Source organism: Vanacampus margaritifer, chromosome 3, assembly GCF_051991255.1.
Source record: "Vanacampus margaritifer isolate UIUO_Vmar chromosome 3, RoL_Vmar_1.0, whole genome shotgun sequence".
NCBI lineage: Eukaryota > Metazoa > Chordata > Actinopteri > Syngnathiformes > Syngnathidae > Vanacampus > Vanacampus margaritifer.
The window spans coordinates 20,293,605-20,311,351 of record NC_135434.1 but is presented as its reverse complement, the minus strand read 5'-3'; the positions used below and the strand labels follow the sequence as shown (position 1 = coordinate 20,311,351).

At 38.1% G+C, this 17,747-nt stretch overlaps 1 protein-coding gene across 1 annotated transcript; it reads left to right on the top strand.

Annotated features, from left to right (window-relative positions):
- Nucleotides 1–165: 165 nt before the first annotated feature.
- Nucleotides 166–16,229, top strand: ggt1a (gamma-glutamyltransferase 1a). The gene is made up of 13 exons (XM_077561919.1): nucleotides 166–250; nucleotides 3,357–3,521; nucleotides 3,610–3,740; nucleotides 3,818–3,907; nucleotides 4,342–4,534; nucleotides 4,769–4,929; nucleotides 5,029–5,178; nucleotides 10,966–11,102; nucleotides 14,004–14,191; nucleotides 14,650–14,777; nucleotides 14,950–15,062; nucleotides 15,136–15,249; nucleotides 15,346–16,229. The coding sequence occupies exons 1-13, from the start codon at nucleotides 228–230 to the stop codon at nucleotides 15,490–15,492; spliced, it is 1,740 nt and encodes a 579-aa protein (XP_077418045.1). The 5' UTR covers nucleotides 166–227; the 3' UTR covers nucleotides 15,493–16,229.
- The last annotated feature ends 1,518 nt before the right edge of the window (nucleotides 16,230–17,747 follow it).

The window sequence follows — 17,747 nt, the reverse complement described above, 5'->3', positions numbered from 1 at the left end:
TTACAGACAGTACACATCAGACACAACGGTCAATCACAAAAAACGACCATTTACACACAAAAAATGTGGGGGGTATGTGTTGTCATTTCCACTGAGACACGTATCTCACTCCCCCCCCTCTTCCTCTAATGATTAGTGACCAGCAGTTGACAATCACTGATTAGAGTCTAGTAATCATGTTGTGATCCTCAACCGCTGGTCGCGGACAAATAACAGAAAGGTCCCACATGGAATTTACCTACCTGTATAGGTAAGCAACAGGAGGTGTAGCTTCCTCGCATTTTAATTCAGTACAAAGTATAGTGCAGCTCAGCCTCGGCTGTCTTGTGGACGTAGTCATGTAATGTACATGAAAATGTAATAAAATCTTGTTTGATTACTATAACAATATTGTCACAGGCAAAAGCAATACAATACGCCATGGAAATGAAGCTTTATGTAATTATCAGAAATGTCCGGATGTTCGGAAATTGTCAATACATGTGTTGGCTATTTTAAACAAAACATGCTTTATATAAAGCGTTTGATTTTTTATTATTTTTATTATGCTTTTGGCAGTCAAGCAAACTCATTTGCCTTTTGAAACCATAATCTACAATTCCGAGTTTACGTGACAAGTGGAAATGGTGGTCTTATGCTGCATTTGTGGAAGGTTTGAAGTCGGATTTATCCCACTCGCAGTGCCCCAGTTCTGCTCTTAAAGCGTTTGAGGCAAATATAAACAACAAAACAGGCTGATTCCGATAAATTCTTTGTTGTTCTTAACACAGTCATTCCAAACCACGTTTTGTCACAGGAACATATGTCATAATTACATTTGCCTCGAAAGCTTTGAGGTCAGAATTGACACAATCCGAGTGGGTCAGAGTTCATGGAATGCAGCATTTATCCTCGGTGAAAGGACGCTCTCCGTTCATTGAAAACGAAAAGCATTGCACTTTGGATCGTTGTAATTTAATTTGTGAGGACTATTTAGATTTGAAAACGTGATCAAATCTTTTTTGATTACTATAACAATATGCCTGTCACAGGCAAAAGCAATACAATACGCCACGGAAATGAAGCATTATGTAAATATCAGAAATGCCCGGATGTTTGGAATTGTCAATAAATGTGTTGGCTATTTTAAACAAAGCACGTTTTTGACATTCTGACAGAAAGGTTATTTTATCTGTTCTAAATGTAAGTTGATCATCAAGAGAGAGCTATTAGCTATTTTAAATGTAATGTCTTTAGGAGTCACTTAAATTGTAGCTACAGTTTGTCTCAGGAGTCGGGACAACTATAATTTACACAGCAAGTGCAATGGTGCATGTTTCTGTATTTTGTGTGTGGATTATTTGCAATTTCATGTGGAGGAAAGAAAAGGTCTTCCAATTCTGGAATGACCCCATACACTATGCCTATTGCTATGGGATTACCAGAGAGGTGAACATTTTGCAACACTGTCATACTGCAGTCATACTTTTGGGTAGTTTTGGGTATAGTTTGCAATTAAATGGGCTGCCTTGCTTGAAATCTGCGAGGATAACAAAATAACACGGGCTCTGCACATGGCTTGAGTGTGCAGCGGAGGCCTTCTGATAATCTAACCTTTGACAGAGGTGTGTGCACAAAAGAGGCAAATGAGAAGTTTGCTCATCTGTAACACTCATGTCGAATTGTACTCTTGAATGATCGTTGGCGTTTCTGTGGCAGACTTTGAACCTGGGAGATTCAGAACAGGACCATTATGATTAGATTTACTCGTGGATACAATCAAAGCAGCAGCAACAGCAGCAGCATGAGGCACAAACGGGGAATAGATGAGGTAACACGCAAGGGAATATGCTGTTGCGAAGCTTGCGTCATAAATCCTGGCAGGGCTGAAGGATGCGGCGTAACATGTATGACTTGGCGTGTGATGAGAACAGAATCAGCGCGAGAATGACTGTGACATCGCAAGCATGCCGCAGCTGGCTGAGGAAATGACACAAAGGAAAACCTGCATTTGTGAGCAGATGCTATTTATCTTCGTTTTGACTTCAAAACATTAAATGTGTTCAACGATGACATTGATGCGTTCATGGGCCAGCACATAAGGTAGACTTGCACATCTGCTGAGATCTGATACCATAGTCTACCAATAGTTATACAAAATAATGATGCTTGATTTTGGTCGAGAGTGTCACAGGATTATAAACCGGAACTGTTGAATTTAATTAAATTCTGTAGATCTATCTTTGATTAAGGTAAATAAACGTTCTGCTATCATTTAACACAGCACATCTGATCAATTCAATCTAACTTTATTTATCCCTTATAGGCAACTCATTCACTCCCAGCCATTTTCACTGAAGCAACCCCCTTTGCTCCCGGGCTGTTTTACTGGATTTTGACAGATTTTGCAAGGCCCACAGAATATTTTGTTCTATTGCTATAAAACCCACCAAAAGAAAGATTAGAGTCTCTTCTTTCATCAGGAAAAAATAGTATATTTGTTTCCGTTTTGCAGTAATTAGCATTAGAATATAGCTAAGTTTCATCATTATTCACAAACCTGTTCAAAACACTGGGGAAAAAAGCTTGTTGCAACATGGCCCTGGTTGATCTCTTATACTCTGTTGCCACCTTCTGGCCATTTTTTGTAATAAGTACCATTGCTTTAAGTGACCTATTCAGGTCAGAGGCTGCATCAAAGCCTTCTGTATATACTCTAACACAGTGGTCCCCAACCACCGGGCCGTGGGCACCTTTGGGCCGGGCCGCGTCGGGCCGCACAGTTGAAAAAAAAAAACTTACTGTACTTCCGGTTAATTGATTAGCCGAGGCTTAAAAATATTTTATTTTATTTTGAAAAGTGACCAGATTGTCTCTGTTTACGACGGACTCTTGACACATGTCAAGATGCTAATTATCTATTGTTACCCTTGTTATGGTCGTGGACTTGCGTTTGTTGTCGTAGCCTTTTATTAATCAGCCGACGAACAGCCAAGCACCCCCCCCACCCCCCAACCCACTGGGTTGCCGGTCCGCCAAAGTTGTGGACATGTATGAACCGGTCCGTGGTGAAAAAAAGGTTGGGGACCACTGCTCTAACACACAAAAAACTCCCCCAACAAAAAAACATATACATATGTTTTTGGGATCAAGGCAATATAAAAAAATAGTAATAATAATAAATATGTTTTGGGGAGAAAATGAGCAGCATTACATTTAAGAGAGGCTCAAAAGTATTAGAATAAAGAGTACAAAATACACAGTATCAAATAAGGTGACTCGATGATGGGATTAAAGTGCCGCGTGTAGCATCTCAGGCCTGTCTCTGTCACCAAATTCTGTCTGACAATGAATGATCTTTGTTGTCTGATTCACAGGAAAATGGTTGCAAAACCTCTGATTGCTGGTCTGGTGGTCATTGTTGGGGTTGTCGTGGGTCTGCTGCTCTTCGTAGGCATGGGGAAGAAAAACACGACTTCAGGCCACTTATACTTAAGGGCTGCTGTCGCTGCTGATGCTGGAAAGTGTTCCGAAGTTGGAAGGTAAGGAGGTGTTTGTTTATCAAATGCGCTATTTATAGTCTGTTTGTACGAGTGCATACATAAATATGAAGTTCTCCCATATCCGTAGGGACATTTTGATGAAAAACGGTTCAGCGGTGGATGCCTCTATTGCTGCCTTGCTCTGTGTTGGCCTTTTTAATGCACACAGCATGGGCATCGGAGGAGGGGTCTTCTTTATCATCTACAATGCTTCTTCGGGTGGGTGCGACTGATTATTTATAATATCAAAGTGACGTTTCGTGAGCAAAACTGACACCGCATTTTCTACTCAACAGGGAGAGTAGAAACCATTGATGCAAGGGAGACGGCACCCAAGAACGCCACTGAGGACATGTTTGGCAACAACACACAACTTTCCCGTACAGGTGCGATCACAAGTCAAATGGGGCCAGTCGAGTTTTACCGTTGCCACATTTTCAACAAAGTGGCACAACTGGCTACAAGGGGGTTTGGAATAGTGCTATTTATTTGGGCATCCTGTGGCAGCATGTATAGGATGGATGGAAACGACCACTTCAGCCTTGTGGGCAGTATAACCTGCCAATGAATTAATCAAAAGCAGTAATTTAACAAAACAAAGAGTAAATAGAGGATATCCAAAATGGCGTGTTCTTTCTTCCTGGCACTTGGCTGAAGAAAATGTGTTTTGAATCATTTCCCTTTCCAATGTTGCACAGATGTAATGATTCTTTGTCTAACACTTTATTGACAATATGGCTGGTACGGTAATGATGTTACGTAATGGTACCAAAAAAACAGCCGTGATATTCAAAACGCTAATAATGTTTGTACATAACAGGTGGACTGTCCATAGCCATCCCCGGGGAGATCCGCGGCTATGAGATGGCACACAAGCGACATGGCAGGCTGCCATGGAAAGAACTATTTGAGCCAAGCATCGCCTTAGCCCGTGAAGGTTTTCCGATCGGGAAAGCCTTGGCTCATGCCATCTTTAAAAGCAAGGATTTCATTCAAGGAAACGCCAACCTTTGGTGAGCAGAATGTGGCGCCAGCCAACATGAATGGTGGCGCGCTAATTCTGGAATGCTAGTTGCGTTGTTTTTTAGAGAACATACTGTATAATAACTTGTGATATAAACACATTTAGATATTTAAAGCAATATTGACGTCCTTTGGTTGTGATTCGTTTCATGCATCCAAGTCCTGTTTGACCTTTATTGAACTTTTCTATAACAAACGTGTTTTCCTCTCCTCTCATCTTACAGTGAAGTATTTTGTGATTCACAAAAAAACGTTCTCAGAGAAAACGACATTGTAAGATTCCCAAAGCTGGCAGACACATACCAGAGAATAGCAGAAGAGGGTCCTAGCGTGTTCTATAATGGCTCAATGGCACGGAGACTCGTGGATGACATCCAGGCAGCAGGTCTGGTTTAATTATCTATAACAAATGAAAAAACATGCATATGCACATCTGGCAAAACATGAGGCAGGATAATTGAATGTTCCTCTATCAATATTTTAGGTGGGATTATCACCTTGGATGATTTATTGGAGTACCAGCCAGTACTGAATGAAAACCCCTTAAAGCTAAGTGTTGGGGAATACGCCATGTATGTGCCAGACGCCCCCTCCAGTGGCCCAGTGTTGGCACTCATTCTCAACATAGTCAACGGTGAGCAGCCTGGCCTTCGCCAAGCTTTTGTGCAGTCATGCACGAGGAAAGATGGCCGCTTTCCTTGTGGTCGCTCCTTCTGTTTGGTCGCAGAAGACGAAGCAACTGCTCAAGTTTGTGTTGGAATGATAATCCGCTTCCTATATGAAAACATGATGAGTTCAATTGAATGTACACGCTTTTCATCCAGTTTTTTCCTTCCTTCCTTCCTTTCTGGGTCATATATGGTTAATTCTTGACCTGCCTTCCATTTTTAATTGAAAAATATTTCCTTTTTCGTCTCCTTTTGCTTTCTTTCTGGGTCATATATGGTTCTTTCTTGACCTGCCTTCCATTTTTAATTGAAAAATATTTTCTTTTTCGTCTCTTTTCGCTTTCTTTCTTTCTTTCTTTCTTCCTGGGTCATATATGGTTCATTCTTGACCTGCCTTCCATTTTTAATTGAAAAATATTTCCTTTTTCGTCTCCTTTCGCTTTCTTCCTTCCTTTCTGGGTCATATATGGTTAATTCTTGACCTGCCTTCCAGTTTTAATTGAAAAATATTTTCTTTTTCGTCTCTTTTCGCTTTCTTTCTTTCTTTCTTTCTTTCTTTCTTTCTTTCTTTCTTTCTTTCTTTCTTCCTGGGTCATATATGGTTCATTCTTGACCTGCCTTCCATTTTTAATTGAAAAATATTTCCTTTTTCGTCTCCTTTTGCTTTCTTTCTTTCTTTCTTTCTTTCTTTCTGGGTCATATATGGTTCTTTCTTGACCTGCCTTCCATTTTTAATTGAAAAATATTTTCTTTTTCGTCTCTTTTCGCTTTCTTTCTTTCTTTCTTTCTTTCTTTCTTTCTTTCTTTCTTTCTTTCTTTCTTTCTTTCTTTCTTTCTTTCTTCCTGGGTCAAATATGGTTCATTCTTGACCTGCCTTCCATTTTTAATTGAAAAATATTTCCTTTTTCGTCTCCTTTTGCTTTCTTTCTTTCTTTCTTTCTGGGTCATATATGGTTCTTTCTTGACCTGCCTTCCATTTTTAATTGAAAAATATTTTCTTTTTCGTCTCTTTTCGCTTTCTTTCTTTCTTTCTTTCTTTCTTTCTTTCTTTCTTTCTTTCTTTCTTTCTTTCTTTCTTTCTTTCTTTCTTCCTGGGTCATATATGGTTCATTCTTGACCTGCCTTCCATTTTTAATTGAAAAATATTTCCTTTTTCGTCTCCTTTTGCTTTCTTTCTGGGTCATATATGGTTCTTTCTTGACCTGCCTTCCATTTTTAATTGAAAAATATTTTCTTTTTCGTCTCTTTTCGCTTTCTTTCTTTCTTTCTTTCTTCCTGGGTCATATATGGTTCATTCTTGACCTGCCTTCCATTTTTAATTGAAAAATATTTCCTTTTTCGTCTCCTTTCGCTTTCTTCCTTCCTTTCTGGGTCATATATGGTTAATTCTTGACCTGCCTTCCAGTTTTAATTGAAAAATATTTTCTTTTTCGTCTCTTTTTGCTTTCTTTCTTTCTTTCTTTCTTTCTTTCTTTCTTTCTTTCTTTCTTTCTTTCTTCCTGGGTCATATATGGTTCATTCTTGACCTGCCTTCCATTTTTAATTGAAAAATATTTCCTTTTTCGTCTCCTTTTGCTTTCTTTCTTTCTTTCTTTCTGGGTCATATATGGTTCTTTCTTGACCTGCCTTCCATTTTTAATTGAAAAATATTTTCTTTTTCGTCTCTTTTCGCTTTCTTTCTTTCTTTCTTTCTTTCTTTCTTTCTTTCTTTCTTTCTTTCTTTCTTTCTTTCTTTCTTTCTTCCTGGGTCATATATGGTTCATTCTTGACCTGCCTTCCATTTTTAATTGAAAAATATTTCCTTTTTCGTCTCCTTTTGCTTTCTTTCTGGGTCATATATGGTTCTTTCTTGACCTGCCTTCCATTTTTAATTGAAAAATATTTTCTTTTTCGTCTCTTTTCGCTTTCTTTCTTTCTTTCTTTCTTCCTGGGTCATATATGGTTCATTCTTGACCTGCCTTCCATTTTTAATTGAAAAATATTTCCTTTTTCGTCTCCTTTCGCTTTCTTCCTTCCTTTCTGGGTCATATATGGTTAATTCTTGACCTGCCTTCCAGTTTTAATTGAAAAATATTTTCTTTTTCGTCTCTTTTCGCTTTCTTTCTTTCTTTCTTTCTTTCTTTCTTTCTTTCTTTCTTTCTTTCTTTCTTCCTGGGTCATATATGGTTCATTCTTGACCTGCCTTCCATTTTTAATTGAAAAATATTTCCTTTTTCGTCTCCTTTTGCTTTCTTTCTTTCTTTCTTTCTTTCTTTCTGGGTCATATATGGTTCTTTCTTGACCTGCCTTCCATTTTTAATTGAAAAATATTTTCTTTTTCGTCTCTTTTCGCTTTCTTTCTTTCTTTCTTTCTTTCTTTCTTTCTTTCTTTCTTTCTTTCTTTCTTTCTTTCTTTCTTTCTTTCTTTCTTCCTGGGTCAAATATGGTTCATTCTTGACCTGCCTTCCATTTTTAATTGAAAAATATTTCCTTTTTCGTCTCCTTTTGCTTTCTTTCTTTCTTTCTTTCTGGGTCATATATGGTTCTTTCTTGACCTGCCTTCCATTTTTAATTGAAAAATATTTTCTTTTTCGTCTCTTTTCGCTTTCTTTCTTTCTTTCTTTCTTTCTTTCTTTCTTTCTTTCTTTCTTTCTTTCTTTCTTTCTTTCTTCCTGGGTCATATATGGTTCATTCTTGACCTGCCTTCCATTTTTAATTGAAAAATATTTCCTTTTTCGTCTCCTTTTGCTTTCTTTCTGGGTCATATATGGTTCTTTCTTGACCTGCCTTCCATTTTTAATTGAAAAATATTTTCTTTTTCGTCTCTTTTCGCTTTCTTTCTTTCTTTCTTTCTTCCTGGGTCATATATGGTTCATTCTTGACCTGCCTTCCATTTTTAATTGAAAAATATTTCCTTTTTCGTCTCCTTTCGCTTTCTTCCTTCCTTTCTGGGTCATATATGGTTAATTCTTGACCTGCCTTCCAGTTTTAATTGAAAAATATTTTCTTTTTCGTCTCTTTTTGCTTTCTTTCTTTCTTTCTTTCTTTCTTTCTTTCTTTCTTTCTTTCTTTCTTCCTGGGTCATATATGGTTCATTCTTGACCTGCCTTCCATTTTTAATTGAAAAATATTTCCTTTTTCGTCTCCTTTTGCTTTCTTTCTTTCTTTCTTTCTTTCTTTCTGGGTCATATATGGTTCTTTCTTGACCTGCCTTCCATTTTTAATTGAAAAATATTTTCTTTTTCGTCTCTTTTCGCTTTCTTTCTTTCTTTCTTTCTTTCTTTCTTTCTTTCTTTCTTTCTTTCTTCCTGGGTCATATATGGTTCATTCTTGACCTGCCTTCCATTTTTAATTGAAAAATATTTCCTTTTTCGTCTCCTTTTGCTTTCTTTCTTTCTTTCTTTCTGGGTCATATATGGTTCTTTCTTGACCTGCCTTCCATTTTTAATTGAAAAATATTTTCTTTTTCGTCTCTTTTCGCTTTCTTTCTTTCTTTCTTTCTTTCTTTCTTTCTTTCTTTCTTTCTTTCTTTCTTTCTTTCTTTCTTTCTTTCTTTCTTTCTTTCTTCCTGGGTCATATATGGTTCTTTCTTGACCTGCCTTCCATTTTTAATTGAAAAATATTTTCTTTTTCGTCTCTTTTCGCTTTCTTTCTTTCTTTCTTTCTTCCTGGGTCATATATGGTTCATTCTTGACCTGCCTTCCATTTTTAATTGAAAAATATTTCCTTTTTCGTCTCCTTTCGCTTTCTTCCTTCCTTTCTGGGTCATATATGGTTAATTCTTGACCTGCCTTCCAGTTTTAATTGAAAAATATTTTCTTTTTCGTCTCTTTTCGCTTTCTTTCTTTCTTTCTTTCTTTCTTTCTTTCTTTCTTTCTTTCTTCCTGGGTCATATATGGTTCATTCTTGACCTGCCTTCCATTTTTAATTGAAAAATATTTCCTTTTTCGTCTCCTTTTGCTTTCTTTCTTTCTTTCTTTCTGGGTCATATATGGTTCTTTCTTGACCTGCCTTCCATTTTTAATTGAAAAATATTTTCTTTTTCGTCTCTTTTCGCTTTCTTTCTTTCTTTCTTTCTTTCTTTCTTTCTTTCTTTCTTTCTTTCTTTCTTTCTTTCTTTCTTTCTTTCTTTCTTTCTTTCTTCCTGGGTCATATATGGTTCATTCTTGACCTGCCTTCCATTTTTAATTGAAAAATATTTCCTTTTTCGTCTCCTTTTGCTTTCTTTCTTTCTTTCTTTCTGGGTCATATATGGTTCTTTCTTGACCTGCCTTCCATTTTTAATTGAAAAATATTTTCTTTTTCGTCTCTTTTCGCTTTCTTTCTTTCTTTCTTTCTTTCTTTCTTTCTTTCTTTCTTTCTTTCTTTCTTTCTTTCTTTCTTTCTTTCTTCCTGGGTCATATATGGTTCATTCTTGACCTGCCTTCCATTTTTAATTGAAAAATATTTCCTTTTTCGTCTCCTTTTGCTTTCTTTCTGGGTCATATATGGTTCTTTCTTGACCTGCCTTCCATTTTTAATTGAAAAATATTTTCTTTTTCGTCTCTTTTCGCTTTCTTTCTTTCTTTCTTTCTTCCTGGGTCATATATGGTTCATTCTTGACCTGCCTTCCATTTTTAATTGAAAAATATTTCCTTTTTCGTCTCCTTTCGCTTTCTTCCTTCCTTTCTGGGTCATATATGGTTAATTCTTGACCTGCCTTCCAGTTTTAATTGAAAAATATTTTCTTTTTCGTCTCTCTTCGCTTTCTTTCTTTCTTTCTTTCTTTCTTTCTTTCTTTCTTTCTTTCTTTCTTTCTTTCTTCCTGGGTCATATATGGTTCATTCTTGACCTGCCTTCCATTTTTAATTGAAAAATATTTCCTTTTTCGTCTCCTTTCGCTTTCTTCCTTCCTTTCTGGGTCATATATGGTTAATTCTTGACCTGCCTTCCAGTTTTAATTGAAAAATATTTTCTTTTTCGTCTCTTTTCGCTTTCTTTCTTTCTTTCTTTCTTTCTTTCTTTCTTTCTTTCTTTCTTTCTTTCTTTCTTTCTTCCTGGGTCATATATGGTTCATTCTTGACCTGCCTTCCATTTTTAATTGAAAAATATTTCCTTTTTCGTCTCCTTTTGCTTTCTTTCTTTCTTTCTTTCTTTCTTTCTTTCTGGGTCATATATGGTTCTTTCTTGACCTGCCTTCCATTTTTAATTGAAAAATATTTTCTTTTTCGTCTCTTTTCGCTTTCTTTCTTTCTTTCTTTCTTTCTTTCTTTCTTTCTTTCTTCCTGGGTCATATATGGTTCATTCTTGACCTGCCTTCCATTTTTAATTGAAAAATATTTCCTTTTTCGTCTCCTTTTGCTTTCTTTCTTTCTTTCTGGGTCATATATGGTTCTTTCTTGACCTGCCTTCCATTTTTAATTGAAAAATATTTTCTTTTTCGTCTCTTTTTGCTTTCTTTCTTTCTTTCTTTCTTTCTTTCTTCCTGGGTCATATATGGTTCATTCTTGACCTGCCTTCCATTTTTAATTGAAAAATATTTCCTTTTTCGTCTCCTTTCGCTTTCTTCCTTCCTTCCTTCCTTTCTTTCTGGGTCATATATGGCTCTTTCTTGACCTGCCTTCCATGGTTTTCATCCATGTTGTTGTTTGACTTGAGTGAACACTTTCGTAATGTGCGGCTGCGTATACTATTGGCTTTTCACACATTGAGGGAGAAGCCTCATTAAATATTATGGCCAAGAAAAGGTGATTGTTTATTTAATGCAGACTTTTGTCTCTGTGGATATTTTTCAGGGTACAACTTCACAGACACGAGTGTTTCCACCACCGAGATGAAAACCCTAACGTATCATCGCATCATAGAGGCTTTCCGTTTTGGTTACGCCAAGAGGAGCCGACTCGGGGATCCGCTTTTCCTCAATATCACAGATGTAAGCCTTCAACTCGTTGCCTTTCACAAGCTGATATTTCAATGAGTGGCAATTGTCCTCTTAAGGAGACTATAGTTTTTTTTGTTTGTTTTTTACCGAGCAAATGCTAATATAAATAGAATGGAGCCATAATGGGTAGTGACGAGCAAATAGTACATTTTTACTTGACTGAAGAAAACCAGGAACGATGATACCGAAACATTACTGAAACACATCGACAGAGCAACCACAGAGTTCAACATGTGTTCCTGTGTTACTTGCAGACAGATACAGATACACGACTTGACAAGAACTTTTTTGTCACCAGCAAATGTGGCTAGTGGTTTCCCAGAGTTACTAGCTAGCCTGGACTTAGCATTTTCACTAGCCACAATGTTTTTAACACATTCACTGCCACAGACGTCTATAGACGTCCAAGATTCATTTTTACCACATTTGGTACACAAGTAAATAAATGAAAGAAAAAACACAATTTTAGCAAGTTCCAGTTGAAACCATCTTGCCAGTAGCTATGCTAGGTATGGCAGTATACACAAGAAGTACGCTCATCGCAAATATGATTAAAGCGGACTAACTATGGCACACTAAAGTTTATTTGAACTACATTTACAGGCTTTTTAAATGTGCACAGTGCGCAAATACATAAATAATGTTAATCAGGTAGTCAGCCCTGTTGTATGAAAATGATACTTTTTTGTGTCTTCTTTCTGAAGCTTCTTTAGCCCTATTAGTTCACTTCCAAGTTTTTTCATCCACCCAGGACAATAGACAAATTAAATCATGTAAGAAAGACTTATATTTCTCACAAATGTAAGGGGTAGAGTCTGGATGTTTGTTTATTGCAGTTTGTAAACACATTAGCTAGAGTTTATTTTTTGAAACACAACATTAGCTAGCATTTTATTTTATCCATCCATCCATCGCTTATCCCGGGTCGGGTCGCGGGGGCAGCAGCTTTAGCAGGGAAGCCCAGAATTCCCTCTACCCAGCCACTTCAGCCAGCTCCTCCGATGGGATCCCAAGGCGTTCCCAGGCCAGCCGAGAGACGTAGTCTCTCCAGCGTGTCCTGGGTCGTCCCCGGGGCCTCCCGCCGGTGGGACATGCCCGGAACACCTCCCAAGGGAGGCGTCCAGTAGGCATCCGAACCAGATGCCCGAGCCACCTCAACTGGTTCCTCTCAACGCGGAGGAGTAGCGGCTCGCCACTCACTGAGTCCCTCCCGGATAACCGAGCTTCTCACCCTATCGCTAAGGGAGAGCCCGGCTACCCTACGGAGGAAACTTCCTTTGGCCCCTTCCATCGGTGGTGAGCTCATGAGAAGGGGGACCCACGTTGCCTTTTCGGGCTGTGCCCGGCCGGGCCCCACATTTTATTTTATTTTTAGCAAAAACCTCCAGACACTACCTTTAATTAACACACGCAATGTTTGTTTATTGTCTTGTACATCCATACCGTCTGTGAAAGGTCCAAAGCATCTATAATATGTTTGTGAATAAGCGAAGTGCGCATTACGTTTGCGCATGCGTGAAAATCGAGTAAAAAAACAACAACTTGCTACCAAACAAATCCGTCATTCGAATGTCGCCGAATGGATTGCTGAAAGTGTTTGCGTAACTACACACCTTAAAGCTTGCAAGAAGTGTTTAAACGACTTTCAGCCTTAAGTGACAAAATGACAGGTGCACCTGGTGCCATTTTTTAACTGTCCTAATGGAGTTTATCGGCAAAAAAAACACACCATTGCAAATGCTTGAGAAGAAGGAAATGTACGCTTGTAAACCTCCGTTCACACAGACAGAAAAGAAAGATCCAAACTGACATATAAAAGGCTAAGAATTTTTTTTTTAACACATTTATTTTGTCAATATTCTGAAAGCGAGGGAACAGACAGAAACATCACAAAGCTCGCTAGCGGACGTACGTGTAACCAAACTAATGGAGTGACGGTCATTTAAGAACCTGCTTCTAGCCCCAATTGAAACCCTTCAGTGAAGAAAACTCCTACCCGTCTCTTGATCGCGTCCCGGTGTCGTGTCCTCGGTCCAACTCCCGGTAAAGTGCACACATTCAGTCAAATAATAAGCACTTAAATAGACTTAACTGTCGTGTCCCAGCAGAGGGTAGTCAGTAGCGACATGCTTAAAATAGATTCAATAAAAAAAAACAGCGCTTCCCCTGTTAGACTCCACTAGTTTTCAATGGCAAGTTGATGACCAGCCGGCCTACCCATAATGCACCGCGCTGACGAGCTGCGCACTTCGCTTCTACCATTCTGAGCTTGTCAAACCCAGTCGACTTGATGAGGCCACATTAAACAGGCTAGCCGTCATAGCCCGTTTAGGTGTGATGCACTCTTTGACTATGGTAGAGACCCTCTTGTCTCCGTCGCACTTTGTGTATCCTATAGTCAGTCCGGTAGATGATGTTGTTTATCATTTTCTTTCTTTCTTTCTTCCTTTCTTTGTTTCTGGGTCATATATGGTTAATTTTTGACCTGCCCTCCATTTTTAATTGAAAAATATTTCCTTTTTCGTCTCCTTTCTTTCTTTTTTTCTTTCTTTCTCTCTTTCCTTTCTTTCCGTGTCTTTAAATGTGCTATCACATGACCCCGGTCAGCATTGATGGCAGCCGGGCTCCTGGGAGTTGTCGTCGTCGTCTCACATTACATCGGTTTATTATACAGATTCCGTTTGAGAAAAATGGCGCGTGGGATTGGTGGTGTTAACCACAATGCCGAAATTGATATGCATTTGATGCGTTGGCGGGTGTTAATGTCAAACCCTGAACACAGACATACAAAATGTTTTTATGACGACAAATCAAAGGATTGATTTTGACATTGATCCGATTGAGAATTCTATTGCTCTATTGCTTCCGTTTGCGACAATTGTCTCTTCTCAGCTTATCCAAAACATGACATCGGCCTTCTTTGCTGAAGGCATAAGGAAGAAAATTACAGACGACACCACTCATCCCGACATGTACTATGAGCCGGATTATTTTGTCCCAGACAACCACGGAACAGCTCATCTGTCGGTGATAGCTGAAGACGGAAGCGCCGTGGCAGCCACCAGCACCATTAATCTATAGTAAGATTCTTATCTGCCTGTCGGAATAAATCCAAACATTCACTTCTACTTGACCTACATTGTCAACCGAGCGTTTCTGTGCCCATGGATTTGTAGAACATGCAGTAAAGACCAACATTTTACATAGTTATACAGCATTTTACATGGTTAAATTAATAACTTTTAGGCGGAATTAAAAAACATTGGGAAGTTGTGACAGCTGACAATTTCGGAGGAGCGTCATAGTTTGGTGATCCGTTTAACATCTAGCATAATCTGGCACATTCTGATCAACTGCAAATTTAGAGCATGTGCATTTAAGGACGGATATGACTAGCTGATATAGCCATTTTAAAAATATACATCTTGTCATTTGTAGCCAAAAGACATCCATAAAAAAATAATAATCGAAATTTGGCCAATGTATGAATAATGTTGGGCTTGTTGCTCAATTTATGCTTATTTTTTTGTGCATCCAGCTTTGGGTCGAAAGTCATGTCTCGATCAACTGGAATCCTCTTCAACGATGAAATGGATGACTTCAGCTCTCCATACATAACCAATGGTTTTGGAATACCTCCTTCACCTAACAACTTCATCCAACCAGGTGAGACCAGCGTCCTCATTAAGTCATTATTAGTCATTGTTATGAAGGACTTACGGGGCTCAGTGTTGACAACAACTGTCCTTGTACACTTTTTGTGCTTTTGTTTTCTTCGGAAAGCTGAGAGAGACATTCTGTAATAATCCTTTGTTCACGTTGTGTTCATCTGTTACAGGAAAGAGGCCTCTGTCTTCCATGTGTCCCACAATCATCTTTGATAAAGACAAAAGAGTTAAAATGGTTGTCGGAGCATCTGGGGGCACAAAAATTACCACAGCTACTGCCTTGGTAAGACCCCTCCCATGCAGTCTCATTTGTTTACTTTTTTCAACTTGCATGTCCCTTTTTGTCCTGTGCACAGGTCATCCTCAACTCTTTGTTCTTCAAGTACGACTTGCGAAAGGCGGTGACTGAGCCGCGAGTGCACAATCAGCTCAATCCAAATATGACGGTAGTGGAGCAGGACTTTGAAAAGGTGAGGGATGTGATGTGAATTGCAAAATGGTCATCACCTACGACCACTTGCTCAACCGCACATGGTGAGACTTGCGTGCCTGTGTGTGATTACCAGAGGATCTTAGAAGGCCTGATCTGGAAGAACCACGTAACACACCTGCAGAAGAATCCAGATTCTGTGGTTCAGGTGGTCATGCGACAGGGAGAGCATCTCTGTGCAGAATCGGACCCCAGGAAAGGAGGATACCCTGCCGGATACTGAATGTGGTTCCAGAACTCCCGCCCCTCCCTAAAAAAAGAAAAAACAAAGAAAATACATATCAAGGAATTACTTTTAATACCTCTGTGAGACAAACTATACATATCCAGCATTGCTGCCTTTTTAGTTCTGTTTTTTAATTTTTTTTTTTTTTTAACTTTGTTTCATGAAGTAAGAAGTTGCATTTGTTATAAAACGTCGATTATAAACTGGCACTGATGTTTTTCAGTATTTAAGTGAGAGGATGGTGGTGATGTTTTCAATATTTGGAAAAGATGGTGAGTAATGGGTTGATAATGGAAAATACAGTTATAGAATATGTTGAGTTGAAATGTGACAAGTTGTAAAGTGTTGCTCAAAATAACTGACAATGAATGTTGGACAAATGTTTATTATTATTATTTTTATTGGTAGCCATCTAACACTGCAAGTGGTTATAAGACCAGACTTGTAAGCAGCTTCTCTTCATAAAATAAAGACAACTCAGGTTGTTAAATGTCTGCCATCAGATCTGTAATGTTATCCTGAGTGTCTAAAGACAAATAACCATGTTCTTTCTTTACCACAAACAGAAGCATTAACTTATTACCTTACAATAAATTGTACATGTTTATATAGATTAGCTTTTAAATTGATGTATTGTCGATCCTGAAAACATCTGCATATATATTTTTTATAAAACACATTGTTTTTATGCTCTTTGTGACCAGCCTTTTATTAAAGTCTTCCAATAGCTTAAATTTTTATTAGTATTATTTTTTTTTTAAACGATGATTGTGAACAATTATTATTACATTTTGATTGGAAACGTAAGCAAGAACGAATCGTTAATGAAGCAACTTAGGAACTGGCCAGTGGCCACCATCTTGGTGAAATTTTGGTAATTTTGAGGAGATAAACGGTTCCTCGGGGACATACCATACACAAAGTGACAGCAAGTGGGAAAGTGCTGTGGTCTGACGAGTCAACATTCCAATTTGTTTTGGGAAATTATGGACTTAATGTCCTCCAGGCCAAAGAGAAAAAGGAGCATCCATATTGTTATCAGCAGTTATGGCCGTGTGCTAGTGCCCATGGCATGGGTAACTTCTGTGAAGAAATGGAAACAGTCGGAACATAAAATATCTTGTCTTCGTAGTTTGTTCAATTGAATTTAAGTTAAAAAATATTTGTAAATCATTGAATTCAGTTTTTTTTTTTTTTACGCATCGTCCCAACTTCATTGCAATTGAGGTTTGTACTGTAAATAGCATGTAGCCGAAACCATTAAAATAACATGTGAAGCTTGTAAGCAATTGACATATAGTGTATTTCATGCTTAACCGTCAAAATATTACTTTTAAATGGTCCTGTTCATGCACACACAGTAAATTAACTTTTTGATGTTTTTTTCCTTTTAAGTACAAGCCACACAAACTATTTAAAAACTGCAACTATTTAAAGGTACAATTGGGTGTCAGAATGATTGAAATTAACCTTAACAGGAAAAAAAATAAGTCTAAAATTAAAACAGCTGTAAGTTTAATCAGTGTCCTGAATTGTTTGTAGAGAGGGAAATTAACGTTACGAGCTGGCTGTCGAAATGCCCTCTTCAGACGGTACCAAGAGGTCCAGTTCAAAATGCCCTGCCTACATTATTTTTGCACAAAGCCAGACAATCTCTACAAAAGGAACACATCAGTCACAGACGGAGTTTGTTGGTGCAGACTGATTAATTTTTTCCCAATACCTTACGGTGTGATTCATCACTATCACAGAACCGTCACTTTGGTTCATTTCAAAGCAGAAATCTGTCATCCGTATTGCTCATCCACAGAATAATCTCGCTAATCAAAGCTCCGAACTAACATCACCCACCAAAATGTCAGGCTGCTTTTTTCATTACATTTCAGAGCAATGAGAAGAGGCTATTTATAGCAGCCTTTTAGCTGAGTTACTGCTGATAGTGGGATTTTTATTTTCACTCATGCAAGTGCCCTAAATGAACAAGACACTAACACCATAGAGCCAAATGAAAAGCTACCTGCTGTTATTTGTCCCCATTTCAATGATTCGCTTACAAATAACCATCGGACATAAAAATTAAGACACTTTTCTAATCAGATGCTTGACTTCTGGTTCCTCCGGAATCTTAATTAAAGACCTTCCAGTCAATTGTTTGTGGGAATAGAACAGTTTGGGGAAGGGCATTTTGTGTTCTACTAGCGAGACCGTCCATGTCCCAGCGAGCATAAGAGCTATAAAGACATAATTGGGTG

What these genes read in the sequence shown, in the direction of transcription:
- ggt1a (XM_077561919.1), top strand. Translation starts at nt 228, where the DNA reads ATGGAATTTACCTACCTGTATAG. An exon ending in CAAGGAAACGCCAACCTTTG is followed by an intron (nt 4,535 to 4,768) that starts GTGAGCAGAATG and finishes CTCATCTTACAG; the next exon opens with TGAAGTATTTTGTGATTCAC. An exon ending in TTTTCCTCAATATCACAGAT is followed by an intron (nt 11,103 to 14,003) that starts GTAAGCCTTCAA and finishes GTCTCTTCTCAG; the next exon opens with CTTATCCAAAACATGACATC.